The sequence below is a fragment of the Pteropus vampyrus genome, unplaced genomic scaffold (assembly GCF_000151845.1).
Source record: "Pteropus vampyrus isolate Shadow unplaced genomic scaffold, Pvam_2.0 Scaffold116, whole genome shotgun sequence".
Classification (NCBI taxonomy): domain Eukaryota; kingdom Metazoa; phylum Chordata; class Mammalia; order Chiroptera; family Pteropodidae; genus Pteropus; species Pteropus vampyrus.
In genome coordinates this window covers 2,285,580-2,305,605 of record NW_011888897.1, presented here as the reverse complement: position 1 = coordinate 2,305,605, position 20,026 = coordinate 2,285,580, and the positions used below count along the sequence as shown (strand labels likewise).

The 20,026-nt window shown below is 51.0% G+C and overlaps 2 protein-coding genes across 2 annotated transcripts in view; one reads left to right on the top strand and one right to left on the bottom strand.

Moving 5' to 3' along the window:
* The window catches only part of PLEKHG6 (pleckstrin homology and RhoGEF domain containing G6), a 15,627-nt gene extending 9,469 nt beyond the window's left edge, over positions 1-6,158 (top strand). Inside the window, exons 13-15 of the mRNA XM_011365892.2 lie at positions 4,360-4,511; positions 5,215-5,907; positions 6,110-6,158. Of these exons, the coding sequence (XP_011364194.2) occupies positions 4,360-4,511; positions 5,215-5,907; positions 6,110-6,119 (855 nt within the window). The 3' untranslated portion in view covers positions 6,120-6,158. The remainder of the gene's footprint in view (positions 1-4,359; positions 4,512-5,214; positions 5,908-6,109) is intronic.
* A 381-nt stretch (positions 6,159-6,539) lies between these two features.
* TNFRSF1A (TNF receptor superfamily member 1A) lies at positions 6,540-18,248 on the bottom strand. Its single transcript, XM_011365890.2, has 10 exons — positions 17,895-18,248; positions 11,337-11,487; positions 10,960-11,088; positions 10,608-10,757; positions 10,299-10,377; positions 8,690-8,763; positions 8,459-8,572; positions 8,137-8,165; positions 7,653-7,947; positions 6,540-7,531 (listed from the first exon to the last, which is right to left on the bottom strand). Exons 1-10 carry the CDS (start codon positions 17,931-17,933, stop codon positions 7,224-7,226), a joined length of 1,368 nt encoding a protein of 455 aa, XP_011364192.1. The 5' UTR covers positions 17,934-18,248; the 3' UTR covers positions 6,540-7,223.
* Positions 18,249-20,026: the final 1,778 nt, after the last annotated feature.

Here is a 20,026-nt window from a genome sequence, read left to right as displayed (position 1 = left end):
CTAGGCTCAGACACCATTCTTACCACTTACTAACTGGGTAAACTTGAGTAAGTTATATGGCCTCCCTGAGCTTCCATTTCTTCATCTGCAAATGGATATAAATATTAACAGTCCTTGCCTCATAGGGAAGATTCAAAGGTCATTCAGATTAGGTTTGTAGCATGGTGCGGGCTCTAGGTGAATGTTCTGTACCATGTCTGTAAGGACAAATGATGATTTCCTTCCCAAGGTTCCTGTTTGAAAGACTGCTTTGGCAATGGTACCCCTGATAGAAATAAAACGATTAGAAAGGGAAACCTGTTCGTTTAGTTGTTGTTTCCTGGGACGGGTTGTTTCCTCAGGTAGCAATATTTAGTTGTAAACAGAATCACTTTGGAAAAGCATCAGTGGGAGGTAGCCAAGTGGAGATATCGTAGGGGCTTGTGGAAATATAGAAACACAGACTTGGAGTTTAGGTGAGAAATAAGGAAGAACTATGGAAGTAGTTGCTGAGAAAGGAAATCTTAAAAGTTCTAATCGTAAGAAAAAAAAATTGTAACACTATATGGTGTCAGATGTTAACTAGATTTATTGTGATGATCATTTAGTAATATATACAAATATTAAATCATTACCTTGTAACCTGAAACTAATATAATGTTTTCTGTCAATTAGGCCTCAGTTCTAAAAAAGAGAAAAGGCATTTTGAACAAGGAAAGAAATCTTAGTGTGGACTATTTCTAAAGAATGCAACTTCATTATTTTTAAAGAGTTTAAATCAAATTAGTGATTCTCATAGAGCTTGTTTTAGTGACCAGATAATGATTTGTCATCAGCACATTAGGTAATTAGGGCTTCTGAAACTTTTGAGAATGTATGAACATAGTGTTTTTCTTTAAATAATTTTAAGCATTCTTCTCACCGTCATATCTATTATATCATATCATAATATAGAGAGCTTATTTGAGAAAAATAAAACCAAAGCTTAGTTTGTTTCAATACTGTATTAAAAATTCTGAATTAGGAGAGTAAAAAATAAATACTAGGTTTCTGCCATTAAAACAAAGAAGAATGAAATAAGGATGAGAGACTGAACCTCAAGATCTGTGTCCTCCAGCCACGCAGGCCTGCCACTTCCTTGAATACCTAAACAAAATGGTGGCAGTCCCCAGCTAGGGGACAGGGGTGGGGAGTGAGGATGGCTTTTATTGTGAGATAGTCTCCCATCTGCCCCAGCTCCTGCTTCAGCCTGTTGTTCATCATCCCTCCCTGTACATGGCAGGGGCCTTCTCTCTACACCACTCTCCCCAGCCCATAGTGTCCACAAGGCTGGCCTGGCTGGCAGCTGACACCATTCTGGGTAAGAGGGGAACAGAGGATATAACTGGAAACAAGCCCCAGCCTCCCCAGGACAGCAAGTGGGGGCCCTTACTGACAGACAACCTCTGTTCTTTGCCACCCCCACCATCTGAGCTTTCTCCTCCTCCTCTGGTTCCCAGTCCCATGAGGACTTCCCCCACCTCACCTTCTCCTTTTAGAACCCCCAGGGGACCACTAAAAAATTGCTGATGTTTTATCATGCAAATCATTTAGGCCCCATAGTCTCACTCCTGGCTAAGAGGAAAGGAGGTCACTTTAATACCTAATCAAGCAGTGCACAAGCTCCTGGCCTCCCTTGGCAAAACAAAGAACAAAGCTTTGAAATTAGTTCGTCCTGCTATTACCTCAGACCGAATTCTTCGGGAACCCTGCTCTCTATCACCATCAGTCTTCGTAAACTGAGAGAGCAGTAGAATGAATATCGGGCCCCTGTGAGAGCAACCGCCAGGGGTCAGATGAGTTTTTTTTTTTCCTCCCCCTTACAGATATGTAGATGGAGATTTATTCCTAGCACGTTTACCCACGGGGGCTTAAGCTTTTATTGAAAAGGAGCTTCTCAAGGGAAGAGAGACTGATCTTGGGACATGCCCATATTTAGGGGCCGGGAAGAGGAAAAGGCACCAGTGACAGGAACAGAAAGAGCTGTCAGAGAGGAAGGCCAAGAAATGAATAGTGGGGAGGAGCCAAGATCTGAGGGCACAGAGGCCAGCTCTCATTACTAGTGTTTTTGCAGGAGTTACTTCATTTCTCTAAGCCCGGTCCCCATCTGGGGAATTGCAGTGATAATGGGAACTGCCATGCAGGATAAACAGGAGAATTATGTTTGTAAATTGTTTGGCCCAAGGCCCAGCACTTAATGAGCACTCCATAAATGCCTGTTATTGTCATCATGAGAGGGGTGGTCAGTGGTGCCTGGGCAGGCCCAGTGCATCTGGTGGACTTTGGAAGGAGAGCGGGTGAATCTGGGAGCCGCCCCAGAGGGGGTAGGGAGAGCAGGCATTTCCTCTCAGAGCTTCAGTTCTCCACCAAGGCAAAGGAAGAAGAGTCGTGCCGAGGGGAGCCCTCCCTTCCTTTTCCCGGCTTTGTGGGGCTGTCACATTCTGGCTCGGGCACCCATTTCCTCTTCCTTTCCCAATATGACTCTCCTCTTGCCCAAGCTGAGAAAACCCTCCCAGGGATGCTGGAGAGGCTCTGGGGTGGCTAGGGAGACACCGAAAAGCCCCAGCCCTGATACCTGAGGTCCCTGCCTCCCTGATTCTTCCTGGGGCACAGCCAGGAAGTGCAGACACTGGCTCTGGATGTTTCTTACAGACGCTGGCACTGGATGTTTCACCCCTTTTCTCCTACACACCATCCATATCCCGGACATCCCAAACACAAAATTGAACTTGGGTCATGTGGGGCAAAAGGGCCCAGCATCTCAGCAGGACAGCGGGCTACCCCAGCCCTCCCCAGGTTCCACGAACGGCCCCTCCCACCCTCCTTTGTCCTGGTTCCTCCCTACACTCCACACGGCTGAGGTGAGGTCTGGAGACAGGGAGAGGTCGCAGGGCCTGGCCCGAGTGTGCTAGTTTCCTGCCCCCAGGCACCATCATCCCTTGCTCCGGCTAACAGACCAAGTCTTAGGTGACTGCTAAAATTCCTTGCAATGCTTTGTCACTCAGGAAACCGAGTGACTGGAAAACCAGGGCAAGGAGAACTGGAAATAGAAGCCAATGTCATCGATGTCATTTTCCTATCCCTGCTCACCATTTTTTTAATGTATCTCTTGCGCTGGCCCAGCCACTCTTTGTTTCTGGAGAAGCTTTAGGAAGGTCCAGATGCCCAAGAGTTGCTGGTTTATACACCTCAAGCAGGGAGATATTCAAAATACTTAACATTCAGGGGGGTCCTAGAGGTCCCCTGCTGTGCCAGATGCTATCCTTCCAGCTGATAGATCTCAGGGGGAGTTGCGGGGGGCTGGGAGGTGTTTGGGAGGAGCAGGGTAATCCTGGGGAACTGAGGCAGGAGGCTCAGACAGCAGCCCTTTGCTTATCAGCATGAAAGTATTTCAATATTTTAACGACGATAGGGCCATCCAGTGGGTTCCGACACCAGCGCCGCCCACAGCAGCCACCTCTCCCTCTTTTGCCAAGCCTCCACCTTCAGCTCTCTGGGTTCTGCTGCCTTCCCTCCCTCTCCGCCTCCCCCACAAGCGTTGTCCTTTAGCAACTCCGCGCCCTTTCAGGCTGTCCTTGAAAACAGTGCAGTTACTATTCTAGGATTCATGGGAAGGGTCCAGTTCCAGTTCTGCTTCTCTCTACTTGTGACACCTTGAGCAAGTTCCTTCATCTCTTGAAGTCCTGTTTTCTCATCTGTAAACTCTGCCAGGCGATGGTGTGTTTCAAATGACCACGTGCATGTGGAGGTGCTCTGTAAACCACTTCTTGATCACTATTTTATTCTGATGGCACCTGTATGAAAATGTTGAGGGAGGAAGACAAAATATAATGTATCCTTTCTCTAACCCTCTTGAGATGATCCTGCTTTCATCTCTGAAGGACAGCAGAGTCCTCAGTCCAGGACAAAGCCTACCCCTGACCACTCTGGTGGCAGGAGGAAGAGTAACCTGAGGGCCCAGCACTTATACCAGCATCACCAGCAATCAGGGAGGGCTTCCTGAAGGAGGGGACAGACTGGATAGAAGGCTTGCCAAGGGGGCAAGAGAAGCAGGAAGGTAGGAGAAGGGGCCTTGTGCTCAGCCCACCTACCCCTGCCCACCCAGGGCCAGCTAAAAAGTTCAAATCCTGGTTCTATCCCACTTTCTTACTGCATGACCTTGGCAGGTACTAACCTCAGTCTCCTTTCTCAGTAGTAAAGTAAGAGTAAAAATATCTGCCTCATCAGGTTGTTGTGAAGATTAAAGGTGATAATTATTGTATGTAAAGCACTTAGCCTTGTGCCTGGCATACAGCAAGTGCTCAATAATTGAGGGTCTTAATGAAAGTATCCCCACCCCAGGTTACCCTTCAAAAGCTGAAGGCAGAGGAGTATGTCCAACAGAAGAGGGAGCTCCTGGCCCTCTACAGGGACCGGGACCAGGACCAGGAGTGCCAGGGCACCAGGCCCTCCACGCCTTCCTCAGAGGGCTCTCAGAAGAACACGGAGGAGAGGTAACACCCACAGGGGCCACAAGCTCTCCTGTAGTAAGGAGGCTGCAGGCAAGGAGGGAGAGAAGAGGAAGCCACAAGGGGGAGAAATGGCATGACAGCATCCAGGGAAATTAGGAATAGATTGAGAAACCCAGGCTCCAGGTGGGAGAACAGATTGGCATTAGCCACGTGAAGGGCCTCCTGAGACAGTCTAGGGGGTTAGCTAGCCTACAGTTGGCACAGGCTAAAGGAAACAGACACAAGAGGCATGAACTCCCTGAGAGGAGCAGGCTCCCCAGGCTAGAGATGGAGACTGAAGGCCAGTAAGGGTTTGCAGAATGTTGGAGCTGCAGGGACCCGCTAGTCCAAATCCCCAAAGAGCACGGGAGGTTCATCCTGAATAACACAGCTATTCAGCAGTATGGTTAAGGAGAAAAAGAAAAAAGATCCATCACTGGGGATAACTTCAGGGGAGCCCAAGAACCCCACAGAAAAGGCCAGAGCACCTACTTAATACAAGGCGCCGGACCAAGTGCTGTGGGTAAAATGTCTCAGAGGAGCTTACAGTTCAATCAGCGAGATGAGAAAAAGCCAGTGCAGTATAAAGGTGATACTGAAATAGGTTTGGAGGGGCTATTTCTGAATGGAGTGATACAGGGAGGGACACTTCTTGGACTTGAACTTGACCCCTTAGCATCTGACTTGGACCATTTGCTATTTGTAGGAATCCAGAGTTGTCTACCATCATCCCTCATCTGGTAGTGACAGAAGACACAGATGAAGATGCTCCCTCGGTACCAGAAGATACCTCAGACTCTGGCTATGGCACACTGATCCCAGTGTCCCCCAGGGGGTCCCATTCCCCACTGCGCCGTCTCCGCCCATGGGCCCTTCGGCGGAATTACCGCCTCGCCTTCTCCACCCTCGACCTCCAAGATGTTACTTTGCGCCCCCAGCCTTCTGACCCCCAAGCTCCCCAACGCCGAAGTGCCCCTGAACTGCCAGAAGCTATCCGAAGAAGAAGCAGTCTTCTCAGGGGAGAACCACCGACCTGGTCTGAGGAAGAAGATGGGAACTCGGTGGGAGGGAACGTGGTGGTGGAAACCTTGCACAGGGCCCAACTTCGGGGGCAGCTCCCCCACTCCCCAACCCACACTGACTCTGCTGGGGAAAGCTCCTGGGCATCTTCAGAGGATGAGGAAGAGGGGCTCCTCTTTCTGAGACCCCGCCGTACCCCCTCTCCCCGCCCCCTCCGAGCTGAGGACATGCTCAGAGAGATCCGGGAGGAGCTGGCCAGCCAAAGGATTGAGGGCATCCCGGAGCCTAGGGACAACAGGCCTCGGAAGCTGACTCGGATCCAACTGCAAAGGATGCGTGGGCCCCACACTGTACAACTGGACACTCCCCTGTCCACATCGTAAGTGCTGAAAGGAAGGTGGCATGGGAAGGAAGAGGGGAAGGCTAGTATGGAGTGAGAAGGGGTGTCAGACAAGGAGGTCGGTGGGGAGGGGGGTCAGTGTAAGAAGGCACAGAGCAGGGGCCACGGCAGGGGAGGGCCCTTAGCCCCACTCTTCACCCCGCGTCCGCCTTTACCTAACATCCACCTCCTTTCTTTACAGAGAGGTTTGAGGAACCCTTGGGACCTTTGCCGTTGCTCCTTCAGGAAATCTCTCCACAAGAGTGCTGGTCACCACCTCCACCCTTGGACTCTACCTCAAGGTCCACACTCCCCACCAGGAAGCCTGGCCCAGGCACCCTCATGCTTCCTGCTCTAAAAACTCTGGGGATCAAGAGCTGTACATTTATGTTCCATAGACACCTGAGCCCCACATAAAAGTTGTGCATAAAAATGACTGCCCCGTCAGCGCTAGGTGAGGGTGGGAAAAACCTGGGGTGGGGGTGAGTAACCGAGTGAACACAGGCTACTCCTGTCAGCTGGCGTCATGGCGGTGGGGTATCTGGCCCTAGCTCAGGGCTTCTCCCACCCCACCCATCAGGATCCAGGTCTCTGTCCCAGGCTCCCGCCCATTACTCAGAAAGAACACTCCCTCCAGGAGCAGAGCTTTACTTTTCCAGTTTTAGTGTATTTACAGAAGTCCACAGCTCCGGCTGGAGGCCCCATTGTTCTGTACTGTCCCTGCCCTGGGACAGTTCAGCTTACTCTGCGCTTGTCCAGATAGGGGGCAAAGGGGTGCCAAGTTTCTATTAGTGTAAAATAATTGATACAAAGATTGCTTATCTACTGTGAAAAAGGCTCAGGGACCAACTAGGGTCTCCTAAGCAGCCTTGTTGGGTCCTCCAGGCCCCAAATAGGCAATGTGGCCTGGTACTCCTTATCACAACCGCCAACTTGGGCTCCTGGCACACTCAGCCTCTCCCACAACCACACACACCACATCTCTCTATATCTGTATGTTTTCTCTCTCTCTCTCTCTCTCTCTCTCTCTCTCTCTCTCTCTCTCTCTCTCTCTCTCACACACACACACACACACACACACACACACACACACACACACACACAGCTGACGCTCCCAGTGCTCAGACAGCTGAGAAAAGCTATGTACACTGAGGGAGTAGCACCAAGTAAGGGGCTGCCAGCTCACGCCTGCCCCTCCAAGACCCCTCCTCTCCACAAAAAAGGGGATCTAGAGGGCATCTTGCAAAGTCCTTGGGAGCCCAGAAGCAGGAGGCGGCTGTCCTCAGGACAGCCTCTCCCACCTCGGGGGCGTGGCCTCATCGGGGCTCGCAGAGGGCGGGCATGAGGGAGGCGGAGCTACGCAGCGCCTCTTCGATGTCCTCCAGGCAGCCTAGCAGGTCCATGTCGCGGAGTACAAGGCCCAGCAGCTCCAGCGTGGCCTCGTGGCGTGGCGTGCGCTGCCGCCAGGCCGCCAGCATGCTGTAGTGCGCCTCGCGCAGGCAGCGCCCGTTCTGCAGCTCCAGCCGCTCGATCTCGTGCTCACTCAGCCCCAGCCGCCTCACGAACTCCTTCCAGCGCGACGGGGGCACGCCGTCCACGACCGCGTACAGCGTTGCGGGGTCCGCTGCAAGGAAGCGGGCAGTGAGCCTGTAGCTGCGGCTCCCCGCCCAGCTCCACGGGCACGCGCCCTCTAGGAGCCCCGCCCACCTGTACCCCGCGGCCCGGATTCCCCTCCAGGTGCTCACCGTCTGGGCGCCGTGTGTGGGCGCTCTCCTGCGGCTTCTGAAGAGGGGTGGGGATGGGGGTGGAGACTGGAGCCGCTTTGAGAAGGGGGTCAGCCCCATGGTAGGATGGAGCCATCTCTCTGGGGGGTGATTCAGCCGGGCACTTGGACCAGCCACCAGGGGTGAAGGCGGAACTGGGGGTGAAGGCGGAACTGGGAGTGAAGGCGGAGTTGGGGATGGGACTGAACCCCGGAATGGGACTGAAGCCCATGGTGTGGCTGAAGCCTGGGGCTGGGGTCAGCGGCTGAGGGTCCCCCTGAAAGAGAGAAGGCGCAGCATTAGTGGGGAGAGGAAAAACATCCAGCCTTCTTTATTCTGGATGGTGTTTGGACTAGAGGGAATTAGGGGAGCCCGAGATCAAGGGTGATTCCAGGTAATTTGGGTCTTACAAGATTATAATGGACAGTCAGGGAAGATTGGGGGTAGGTCCTTGGTTGCTTCTTACCTCTTTTACAGGTGTCGATTTCCCACAAACTAAAGAAAAAGAAACAAAACGTCACAAATTTGACTTCCTCTCTCAGCCCTGGCGCCCGTGCTGGGACCGGCCCTCTGGGGATTTGTGGTGACATGCTTCAGGGCCTGTGTGGCCCCAGGGATGAGAGAACTACTGATGCAGAATGACCTCTCACCAGCCATCCAGGGCGCAGGGAACTAAGGGGACTGCGGAGATGTATTCCTCATTGCCCTCTATGCTGGTGCGTCTTACCTCCCAGCCTCCTGCCACACCCCCACCAGCACCCTTTGTCCCTCCCCGAGGCCCCACTCACCAATGGAGTGGAGCTTGGGCTTCCACCGTTGGAAGCGGCATATTAAAGCCATGAAGAGGAGGGATAAAAAGCAGAGACCAAAAAAGATCACCAGGGGCAACAGCACTGTGGTGCCTGGAGGAAAAGCAGATTGTGTCAGAGGAGAGGGCTACAGGAGGTAGCAGGGCCAGATGGGTGGGTGCGGGGCAAGGTTAGGAGGGCGCAGGTGGGCATCAGGTTATTTCTCCTCACCTGTGTCCTGAGGGTCCTTAACAGTTGCAGATGTGGGTAGGCACAACTTCGTGCACTCTGTGTTTTCCTGACAGCTAAAAGAAGCGATAGCACAGGTAAATAGGGGCCTTAACGTAGGAGGAATACAGGTTCAAAGAAAAAAAAAGTGGTAGAAATTCTATGCTTTACAAATATTTTAACTATCTCTTGATATGTAATGGAAATTATCCTATCCTGAGAATTGATGCAATGGAATGAAACACAAATTAATCACAGACTCTTTCATTTAGAACCAGAACTGATCTTGAAGAGGCTGTGTAGAAGAAGAGTTAAAACAGGGTCAGGATATAAATTTCAGCCCAGTCACCGACTAGTAGTGTGACTCCAAGGAAATCCTATAACTTGTATGCCTTAGTTTCCTCATGAGGAAAACAGGAATCCTACCCACCTGTCAGGATTGAGGATTAAGAGAAAGAATTATGCCTGACATACAGTAAGTGTTCAACGAATGGTAGCTGTCATTAAATTGTTATTTTATCCGATGAGAATCCTGTAGCAAAGAGAAGTTAAAGGGCTTTTTCTCAAGACGACACTGCTACTGACAATACCTGACTTTGAAACAGAGGTCAAGCGTGCATGTGAAAATGTTAAAAATACGTATTGCTGGGGGGCTCCAGAAAGCACTCTAGAATAAGCACATCTTTCCATGTTGGGAGCTGTCACTGGGCAGTGTGGAGTGACGAGAACTACGCGGGAGGCCTAGGAGGAACTTGAGGTGAGTTCTCAGCAGGACTCTGAAAACAGGAAGAGGTCCTTTTGCCCACCTCACAAGCTCATGATGAGAACTACATGGTTTGGGTGTAAAAGCTCTTTCAAGGAGAAGAAATAAAACAGTGGGAAAAAGAAACTACTTTCTTGTCAGATACTTTGTGCCTATTTTTTGTGATTCTTAACAACTTCGTCAAGAAGATGTCATTGTCCTTAAAGATAAGAATACTAAGGCTCAGAGATGTTAAGTCACTTGCCCGAAGTCACATAGCGAGTAAGTGACTAGGCTGAGATTTAAATCCAGGTCAGTTCAAATTTAGAGCCCTCAGAGTTTCTTCTTTGTAAGCAAGTATGCAAGAACAGCCTCTGTGGAGCCAGGAGAGAGGAGGCCGAGTCAAAGGGACTGGGGAAGAAATACCATATTGCATCAAACTTAAAATGCTATCAGTAATAAGAGGCGCCATTATTTACGTACCACACACACCTGCCAATTAAACCGTGATACATCATCAATTGTAAGATGCAGTCTGATTTCGGAGATATAAGAGTGTGTGTCCTAGAAACAGTAGTAGACCCTATTATCAACTAAGAATTTCAATTAAAAAAAAAAAAATCTGAATGTTTGAGTTAGAAGAACTATAAGTCCCTGGAGTATGTGCCTCTATACCCAAAGACTTCTTAAGATTTGATATTTAACAAACAAGTTGAGGGGAAAAGAGACAGATGATCTGGTGGTGTTGTCTTCCACTCGAGCAGCTAGTAGGAGCCAGAGTACCTGGAGTGCTTCCCTCGACCTGCTGGTGGCTCTCCCCACAGCCACCCCATCACACCCCATGCCCCCGATCCTGGCAGAGATACTCACTTAACACAGGACACACACTTGTTATCTCTTAGAAAGAACCCTGCGTGGCAGTTGCATATGGTGTCCTGTCTCTCCTTGCCTGTGGGGAGAGAGGCAGCACAACTAAAGGAGACCACCCTGCCCCCTGGGGACCAAAGGGGAGGGGGGGATAGACGGCCGGAGTGGAGGCGTTCCCACAGACTGCAGGAATGGGAAGGATAGGAAGTGCTGCCTCGCGGGGCAGCGGGGCAGAAAGGTGGAGACCCTCCTCCTAGGACAGGGCCCACCCCGCACTGAGAAGGGGGCTGGGGTGGGGAGAGCCACGCTCACACTGGATGTGCACCGTGCCATTGGGGCAGAGGCTGCAGTCCAGGCACTGAAAAAGACTGTCGCTCCAATATTTCCGGTACTGGTTCTTCTTGCAGCCACATACAGTGTCCCGGTCCACTGTGCAAGGAGAAATCTCCACCTGGTCCATTTCTGGTGATGGAAAGAGATGGGGTCTGAGCCTCTCTCTGTAACACACACTCACACTCATGCAGTCTATCACATACGTACGTGCATTCCTGCCCACACGCAACACAGATTTGCATACCCTCGCAGATGGACAGGCGCACACGCCCCTCTCAGTGCCCACCCTGACACATCCTGTTTAGAGCCCTTGCCCTCTCCTCGGACTCACCTTTTCGGCATTTCGAGCAGCTAAAGCATTGTCTGAGGTAGTTCTCAGAAGCAATAAAGGTGCCGTTTTCACACTCCCTGCAGTCCGTGTCCATCCCCAGGTCTGGACAGTCATTGTATAGGTAGGTCCCTGTGATGGAGGTTTCTGGGTTAAGCTGCAGCCAAGAGCTCAAGGAAAGAGCCCCATGCGAGGGAGAGCAGCCTGGGCTACCTCTCTGAGTCTCTAGGGGCAGAAAGAGGCAGAAAATCCAGCCCAGGAGAAGCAGCTAAGTTAGGAGACTTGGGGACAAGGACTCCAGGTTCTAGGACATCTGGAAAAAGCAAAAGAAGTAGCAGGGCCCGTAACCGACGAGACTCACTGTTACCATTTCCTCCTACCTTTGTGGCACTTCGTACAGCAAATGGATTCATTTTGAGGGTGGTTGTATTTTCCCTGGGGACAAAGGCTGTCTCTCTTCTCCCGGTCCCTGAGGCGAGGGACCAGTCCAGTAACCCCTAAGGGGTATATTTCCAACAGAACCAGGAGCACCTGGGGAAGAATCAGTAGAGGAGAGCCTATCAGATCTAAGTTTGGACAGTTGGCATCATGCGATCTAGTACTTAACTGTTCTCCAGTCGTCCTATGTGCTAATAATGTCCTGTGTCCCTCCAACTCAAGGCTGGTTAGACCCCAGCCTGGCTGTATTTTATCCTTATTTCCCCCATAGCAGCTAATAGTGTTGGACACAGGGCAGATGTTCAAGGAATTTTGATTCGGAGCTGGTAGGTGACCTCAGTTCTGATCCTTCCCAACAAGCAACCCTAAAGATTGGGGTGCTGTTTCTCCGTCTGAGTGCTGTGTGCCCAGTGCATTAACTTTGTGAACATTCACAAAGGTGAACAATTGGGATCTGTGCAATTGTTCTTGAATTACATTATCCAGTAAAAAGTTTCTTTATAAAATCACATTGGAGTGAAGGTGAGTGATGTTCCCACGGGCACCGTTCCTAGTGCAAAATCAAAAGAAGTTTCTTTATAAATTTGTTTCAAAACCTCACTCAGGATCCCACCCTCGGACTCCAGGCTTCACCCCATTCCACCACTAAATCTGCACAAATGCCCCAGGCTGGCCAGGGAAAACGGAGAGGGAAATAAAAGGGAAAGTTCGGGGTCAGGGAAGGGGTAGGCAGGTGACAAAGTTTCCATGAGGGCAGGAGTGGGCAAAGGCATGTATATTACATGCAATTAGAGCTAGCCAGAGGCTAGTAATCCAACTCAAGTGACCATTAAGTCAGGAGCTGAGGGCCTGCGGGGAGTCCGGATGGTCTTTGCACATTGGGGCATTCTGGAAGGCATGTTTTACAGCCTCAGGCTAAGCCCACAGCAGCTGAGTCACTTGCCCAGTTCTGGCTTATGTGCCTGGACAGCAAAGCCAGGAGTCGGTGTTGAGCTCCAATCTAGACTTTGCTCTTTGCTTTTTTGACCAGTTTCTTGCTGGCTTTTCCCAAGGCCTTGATTTTTCTTTTTCTCTGCTATAAGAGAGGTAAAAATAAAAGGATGTCCTCAAAGTATGTTAAACATTGAGGAGCAACAGACTAAATCAGATCGCAAAATCCCCAGCCCAGGACACAAAGGCCCAGTAGCCAACCTTGCAGCCTCAATGGCCTCACATCCCAGCAGGCAGGTAGGCAGGTCACACCAGGTCACACCTGAGTCACCCACTGGGAGATGCTGCAGCAGCCCAGAAGCCCAGGCCTTAGACACAAACAGGGGAAGCCACACTCAGAAACACAGCAGCAACCCCTGCAGGAGCACACCCCTCTACTCGGAGGGCAGCAGCCTTCCCTGGCCCACTCTGGCACTGTGCCGTCTCTCCTGAGAACAGGACTGGGGCTTCCGTGGCAACAGGAAGAGTTTGGGGTGGTTATGGGAAGAATTTCCCGATCCTGAGAGAAGAGCTTTCCCCGAAGAAGAGCTCACAGCATCTCAGGTCACGGGCACTAGGAATTCTATCCAGCGGGGCTGGGAGCAAAGCCAACCAGCAGAGACAGAGTCAGGAAGAACTGGGGGGTCTCCAGTTCCGGGACCAGAGATCTCTGGCCTATAAGAAATAAACTTCCCAGGAGGGAGGGAGGGAAAGAGGCTTTCTCAGGCCACGTGTCCCCTCCCTCTCCAGCACTTTGGGAGTTAAATTAGATCCGGGAAAGGGAAATCTTTTCCCAGCAGCTCCGCCCAGTGACTCAGGCCAGAGGGAGGGAGAGGATCTGGGGGAGGGGAGAGGGAACTAGCAGCTTCCCCAGCAATTCGAGGATCATGAGTCAGCATAAAGACTGAAGGGACCAGCCAACAGTTGGGATCCCCTCTGCTCCCTTCGTCCTGTGGGCCAGTCTCTCCCTCCAATCCTTCTTTCCTCCCCTCCTCCTCAAAGCCAGGCAATGGACTCCAGTCCCACTGGGCCCACATTTTTCGGGAAATGGCTCCCTCTCCCATTCCATCCCAAAGGGAAGTCTCCCACGACCCCTGGCTTCCTCCCATCAAGTCATTACCCACCCCTCCCTGAGGGCCACACAGTTCCTTCCAGCCTCTCAGCATCCTTCCTTCAGACTAGACCCCATCCTGGCTCCTCCTCCCTGTTCAACCTCCCCCCAGTAGATAAACCAGATCCCTGGGTTCTCATCCCCAGTTCCAGGAGGAAGCAGACCAAGGTTGCCCTCCTCCCACTCTGGTTCTGGCCAGTTAGGTTGGGTTTGGGGACTTCCCTGGGGTCCCAGACAATCCTTAGGAAATAAGGCCACTTCTGAGACTCCTCAGCCTCACCCCCAAGCCCACTGGCAGCACAGGAAAAACTCCAGAGGCCTGAACACCCACTTCCAAGAGCAAGGAAGCAAGCCAGAAGGGACGTGAGACAATCAGCACTGTTGCCCGGGTCTGTCGGGGCCCCCAGCAGTGGGCACTATTTGTTGGCACTGGTTGGCTCCAGCGAGCACCGTCCTTAGCAGCTGCACCTTGCAGCAAAACAGCAAAAACAGATGGTGAGCTCTGAGCACCCAGAGTGCCTGTCACTTGGAGCAGAGGACGGGCAGGAAGCTGGGGGTGCCTGTGGAGAGACAGTTGAGGGGGTGGCCCAGCACCCCTCCAACTCCCCCACAGCTTCCGCCTGGGGAGGCTTTAAAGTGTGACTTCCTGTGCTGGGGCTGCTGCGTGGGGTAGAAAGCGACCCTGCGGTCTAACTCTGACCCAGCCACCTCCCGGGACAGCTTAGCTGTTCCCTTCCCCCACGAGTGTGCCCATTAAATTGAAATGTGTTCATTTAGTGTCAAAATCTTTAGGGAGCTCATGGCAGCTCCTCCTCCATCAAGGACACTTCTCCCACCCGAGCTCATTAGATGCTCAGCCCCCTGTGAGCTTTAACAGCATGAATTAACTATATCTACTCTGGGCTGTTATCATAATGTAATTATCTTGGGTGAGTAGATATGATCTCCCCAATAGACCATAAACTCTCTATATGAGTTCAGAAAGAGTGTCTTGGTCAGAGATAGTATCCTGTCATCTTGGGTATCTTCCCAGCACTCAGAACTGGGGGGAGCAAAATAAACATGGATTCATGGGTTGATCTAATGGCTGATCTGTCTTCCACTACAGGTAAAGCCAGTGATTCCCAAAGAGGGAAGTAGGGAGTTAGTGTCCCCCGCCCCACCCCCGCTATAGGAATTTATTTATGTCCACGGGAGAGTTCTCAAAGGACTGGCCCCCTCCATCCCACACACATGCAGACACATGAACACCCTCAGTGCCGATTGTGACAAGTGTTCCTCTCCCTGTGAGAGTCACCAGTAAGTAAAAGCAGCACCAACAAACGATAGGAAGGCAAATAAGAGTTTGAACACCTCTGCTCTAGCCTGTTAGACACATACTTCACTTGGCTATTCCCTGGACCCTTAACACCATCCAAACTAAATTCATCAATCTCTTGGCCTATACAAATGTTACACCACCAACTTCGCACCAATGCCAAGACATTTGCCACCTTTCTTTCCTCAGGGCCCCTCCTCCGTCCCTACTGCCATCCAGTCTCAGTTCCTCTTGCCAGTCCTTCCTCTGTGATCTCCAGGTTCGCTCCATGTCCATGGGTTGCCTCACATCTGGATTATTGCAACTGTCTTCCAGCAGATTCCCCAGCCCCTTTCCTGCTCCAACCCATCCTACAGACTTTCTTATCTGCGTTCAGGCTTCAACGTGCACCTGCATGTGTGGGAATCTTCCTCCCCTGGGCCTGACCTGAACATTGTTTCAACGGATCGCCAATTTCTTGAATGAGTCCTTGCAAAGATACCTCATTGCTATTCTGAACACATTCCTCAAATGCAGTGGGCCCTCAGAGAACCGTTTCTGAACGAATAAACGAACGAATGAATGAATTCCTCTCGTTAGGACCACATTCAAATTCTGTCCTCATCCCCTCCTCCACTCCCTCTAATTTTCTCATCCTCAATTCTTCTTGTTCCTTGACATGGCCCTTCCACTTTGGCTAAGGTATTCTTCTTCCGGCCACCACCAAACCCAATACAAAACCCTGTCTCTCCACTCCTCCGCTCTCCCTCAAACCAATACCAATCTCCCTTCTTTCTAGCCACTCTGCCATTCGATGACTTCAAATTTCAGCTCCAAATCCACTTTCTACGAGGCTTTCCCTCTCTCATCCCATCTGACCAATATTTTGTTCTTTTATTCATTCAACAAATAGTTGAGCAGTCTGGTCTGGCTGCCAGGGAGACAGAGATAAAATACACCATTCATGCTCTCGTGAGTTCTCCGCTGGGTCAAACAGTCATTGTAGGCTCTGCAATTTGTGCAGGGAGCAGTACGAGAGCATGGTCACTAGCGTTGAGATTTGCTAAGCAAGAAAAGGCAGCTGGGCACCACATCACAAGGCTTTTGTGGAGATTTTCCTCCACTATTCTCTGAATTCATTTTTTGCTGGGAGCTGTTTTAGCTCCTATACTATAAGCTTTTTGAGAGCAGCAAAGTCCCGTTTTTTTTAACACACTCTGTCTTGCATTCTTCCACTCCATACCCATTCACACATGCATACACATTGTGTGCTCTGAATTGCCCATTGAACGGTGAGCAATTGGAAAGCTCATGGCCAGCCTTATCCAGACCTTGCACACCTCCAGTTTTCCCTCCAGCTCCAGACTGAGCTTGTGTCCCTAGTAGTCAAACCCCTAACTGGGGCGGATCAGCCCCAGCCCCCAGGCACTTCCCTTTACCTGTTCAGGCTACAATACCTTCTGTTTTCCAAACACAGTGATTACTACTAATGGTACTAACACTAACAACATAAAAGCTAACATCTATTGAAGTGCTTTCTTTTTGCTATATCGTATTCCTCTACTAGAATGTAGACTCCATACGGGCAGCGATTTCGTTCACTGCTGTAATCCCAGCCCCCAAAACTGTATCTAGCACAGAACAGGCACTTAATAAATTGAATACTTCATATATATAAATCTGTTTAATCTTTAAAACAACTTTATGTGGAGATAAAAACAATAGGAGGTAGTGACTATTATGTTCATTTTAGAGATAAGAAACTAAGGTATGGAGGGTTTACATAACCTGCTCAAGTTCAGGCAGCTACTACGCGAGGGAGCCAGGATTTGAATCCAGGTGATCTACTCCCAAAGAGAGAAGAGAGGATGGCAGGGCAGCTGGACTGGGGGGAGGGAAGAGACATGGGTCTGGGGAGACAGGAGGTGGAAGAACCAGAATAGTGAGACCAGGATAGAGAGGGTTGCTCCATGGGGAATTGTGGTCTAGAAATGTGGGGTAGAGCACAGAAGAGAGGGAGAAGGTGGGAACTAGAGAGAAATGGTTTCAAAAGGAGACTCGGAGACGTCTGAGGAGACTTATGGGTAAGAAAGTATAACACCCCAAAGAGAGAAGAGGTGGGGGAACAACAGGGGAGCCAGTGCCTGAGAAGAAACTGGCCAACACAGGGTGGGTAGTGCACCTGGCTAGGTGCTGAGGGGCTCAGGGCATCTGCACAGGATGGCTTCAGGACAGGGAGGGAGATCAAGGGTACTTTGACACAAAGCTGAAGCAAGAGAAAGGGACATTTTCCAGTGACGAAAACAGCTTTCTATCAACTTCCCCAAACTGAGCTGTAGAAGAAACCAAGGAATTGTTGTCTAGGGCTGTGGGGATAACCTGGAAGGCAGACATAGGGACACTGTCCAGGTGGAGTTGGTGTTAGCTACTGAGAGAGGGTCAGTCCAACAGAGGCCACCTGCCTAGAAGCTGAGCCAGAGGCAAAGGTTGAAGAATGCCCCGAAGTGGAAGACCTGAGCCGGGCAGGGGAGAGCACTGGGAATGCTTTCCGCAGGGCCGCCCTGTCCCTGTCCCCTTGTCCGCTAGAGTCCCAAATACCCTCCACAACATGGCACCCCCAACTTACACCCCCAACCCACCTCCTCTCCCAGACTGTTTCCCCACTTAACTGCTGTCCAACTCCTGCCCTCTGGCAGGGTTCGCTCAGGCGGGGCACACTGGCAGCCTCCTCTCTCCCCAGTCCAATGCGGCCCCGGGCTAGCCGACTGGCCAGAGGGACAGAGTTCTGAACCAACCGGACTCTAAGACTAAGCTTCTTTCTCCCACGTCTTTCCTTTCCCTACCAAACCTTCTCCACCTTCGGCCACCACCTGCCGCCACCTTCCAGACACCCCTTCGCCCCAGCAAACTTCCTTGGCTATCAGGGGTCCGTGCTCCTTTCCCTTCCTGCCTTTCAAACGTCCCCCTTGCCTTTGACTCGGGGCGGGCGGAGGAAAAGGGAAACCTAGGCTTCTGGCAGAGTTTGAGGTCAGGCCACGGTCCTCTCCTGGCAAGGGTCCATTCCTGACAGCCAGCGGTGCCCGTCGCCCACCAGCCCACTCCGCCCTTCGACCCTGGTCTCACCAGTGGCAGCAGCAAGCCAGGCACGGTGGGGAGGCCCATGTCTGGCCAGCTGTGGCCTCTCACTCCCCCATGAGGGCTCAGGCAGTGGCGGCAGTGACGGCAGCAGGCAGAGTCCCAGATTGAGCGGGTCGGGAGGTCCCAAGTGGAGCCTGGGCCTTGGTTAGAGGAGTTGAGGACTGAGATTGGAATGGAGATCACGGCCTGGTCCCAGAGGCCTCAAATCCCGAAGGCCAGAACCGAAGCCTGAGTCCACAAAACTCCGAGAAAATTAAAGCAGAGGAGGAAAGAGGAGGTGGGAGGGGAAGGGAGAGAGGCAGAAGGGTGTCGCAACAGCGGCACAGGAAGAGCTCGGGGGAGGAGGCAGTAGGTGGAGGGAGGAGGAGGGAGGAGGCCGGAGGAGGGGGCAAAGTTAACCCTTTGTAGAGCAGTCAGTCCGGAGTTTTGGATCCACCTGCCTTGTGCCCCTGACCCACCAATCTGAGCACTCCCAACCAAACACCAAGGGGCAACAAGTCCCCTTCACCCTCACCCCCATCACCTGGCCTTTCTCAAATGAACAGCAAAAGAAAGACCCACAGCTTTGGAGTTAAATTCACTGGGTTCTAGTTCAGAATCCTTTACATTTTAGCTGGGTGGTCTTGGACAAACAACCTAAACTCTCTCAGCCTGTTCTGCAATTTGCAAAATGGAGAGAACCTATCTCAAGTGGTTGCTGTAAGTATTTATTGAAACAGGACAGGTGAGTGTCTGATACATGACAAATACCCAGTGTTTCTTAATAACTCTAACCTTTTTCTCAGAGCTCTCCCCGATGTTCCAATCTCTCACTTTCTTGGAAATTTACCCCTCTAATCCAAACCTCAGTCTGTGCCTGGCTGGGTTCTTCCGCTGCCGATCCTGGCTCCGCCATCGAACAATGGTGGGACCTCAAGCGGGACACCTCCGCTGGGCCTAGGCTCCCCATTATTAGATGACAGGAATGATGCCTAGCCCACCAACACGGGAAAGTGATGTGACGGGTATTAATGAGGTCGTATCTGTCAAAATGCTTTCTGAATTACAGATATCTCCATCAGATATTACGAGTACATTCCCACACCCTTTCCCCATATATTCTGTACATCGATCCAAACTGACCCTAATCTCCTGTACCCTCTCATTTTATAATTGAGAAAACTGAGGCCCAGAGACACACACAACATGTTCCCTGCAGAACCAGCAGAAACTCCAGACTTCTGATTTCAATCCCAGGGCCCATTTTGTTACAATAGACATACTGCCACTTTTCTATCTGTCCCTTTGAGTCAGACTCCACACCCTGACTCTTTGGGTATTTTATGCCACCCCCCTGTGCAGGACATCTCCCACATGAATCCCACAAGGGTACAAGGTTCACCCAAATGTCCTCCGAGCACAATGACCTTCTCTATTCCCAGCGCAGGCCCGGGGTCCTCTTGCTGCTGAGATTGCTAGAAATGCAGGGAGACCAGAGAAGAGTGAGGTCCAAGGGCTCTGTGACTTGGAATCAGAGCTCCTGGCAACCTTCTCCCCTTGATCACCAGCAGACCCCCAAACTCAGAGTCCACCCTGCCTGGCTCTACGTGGCCTTCCCAAGGGCAAAGCACCTAGAGACGAGAATGTATTTTGGATGCCCCCACCTCAGGTTGACTTCACTCCACCCCATCCTCCAACTACTGAAAAATTGAAGAGTTGAAGCTGTCCTCGCAGAGGAAGGAGCTCACATCCACCAATACGCAGGGAACCTGCAAGTGTGGTACAGTGGACCCAAATCAGAGCTCTCGATGAAGCACAGTCATTAGAATTAAGTACAAGAGCTAGAATGCCCAGCTTCCAATGTGAAGAAGCAAGGAGGGCCATAGGCTCCTCATCTACAAAACGGGCAACATGCCCGTACTACTCGCATCATATGCATTGATGATTAGATACATGTAAAGTGTTTAGTGTTTGCCATATATTAAACATTCAATAAGTGGTAGCAATATTAACAGTTTGTATCAATAATTAATAACAACTTCAATGTCCTATTTTTAACGTTACAAGGAAATTTTAATAGACTGTGCCAACTGTCTAAGCCATTATGCATAGTCTGGCACAAAAGGAGACTCTCTTTC

Coding starts and splice junctions, on each gene's coding strand:
- TNFRSF1A (XM_011365890.2), bottom strand. CDS start 17,933: ATGGGCCTCCCCACCGTGCCTGGCTTGCTGCTGCCACTG. Junction 8,573..8,689: donor TAAGGACCCTCAGGACACAG/GTGAGGAGAAAT, acceptor CTTTTCCTCCAG/GCACCACAGTGCTGTTGCCC. Junction 7,532..7,652: donor CCACACACGGCGCCCAGACG/GTGAGCACCTGG, acceptor GCTTCCTTGCAG/CGGACCCCGCAACGCTGTAC.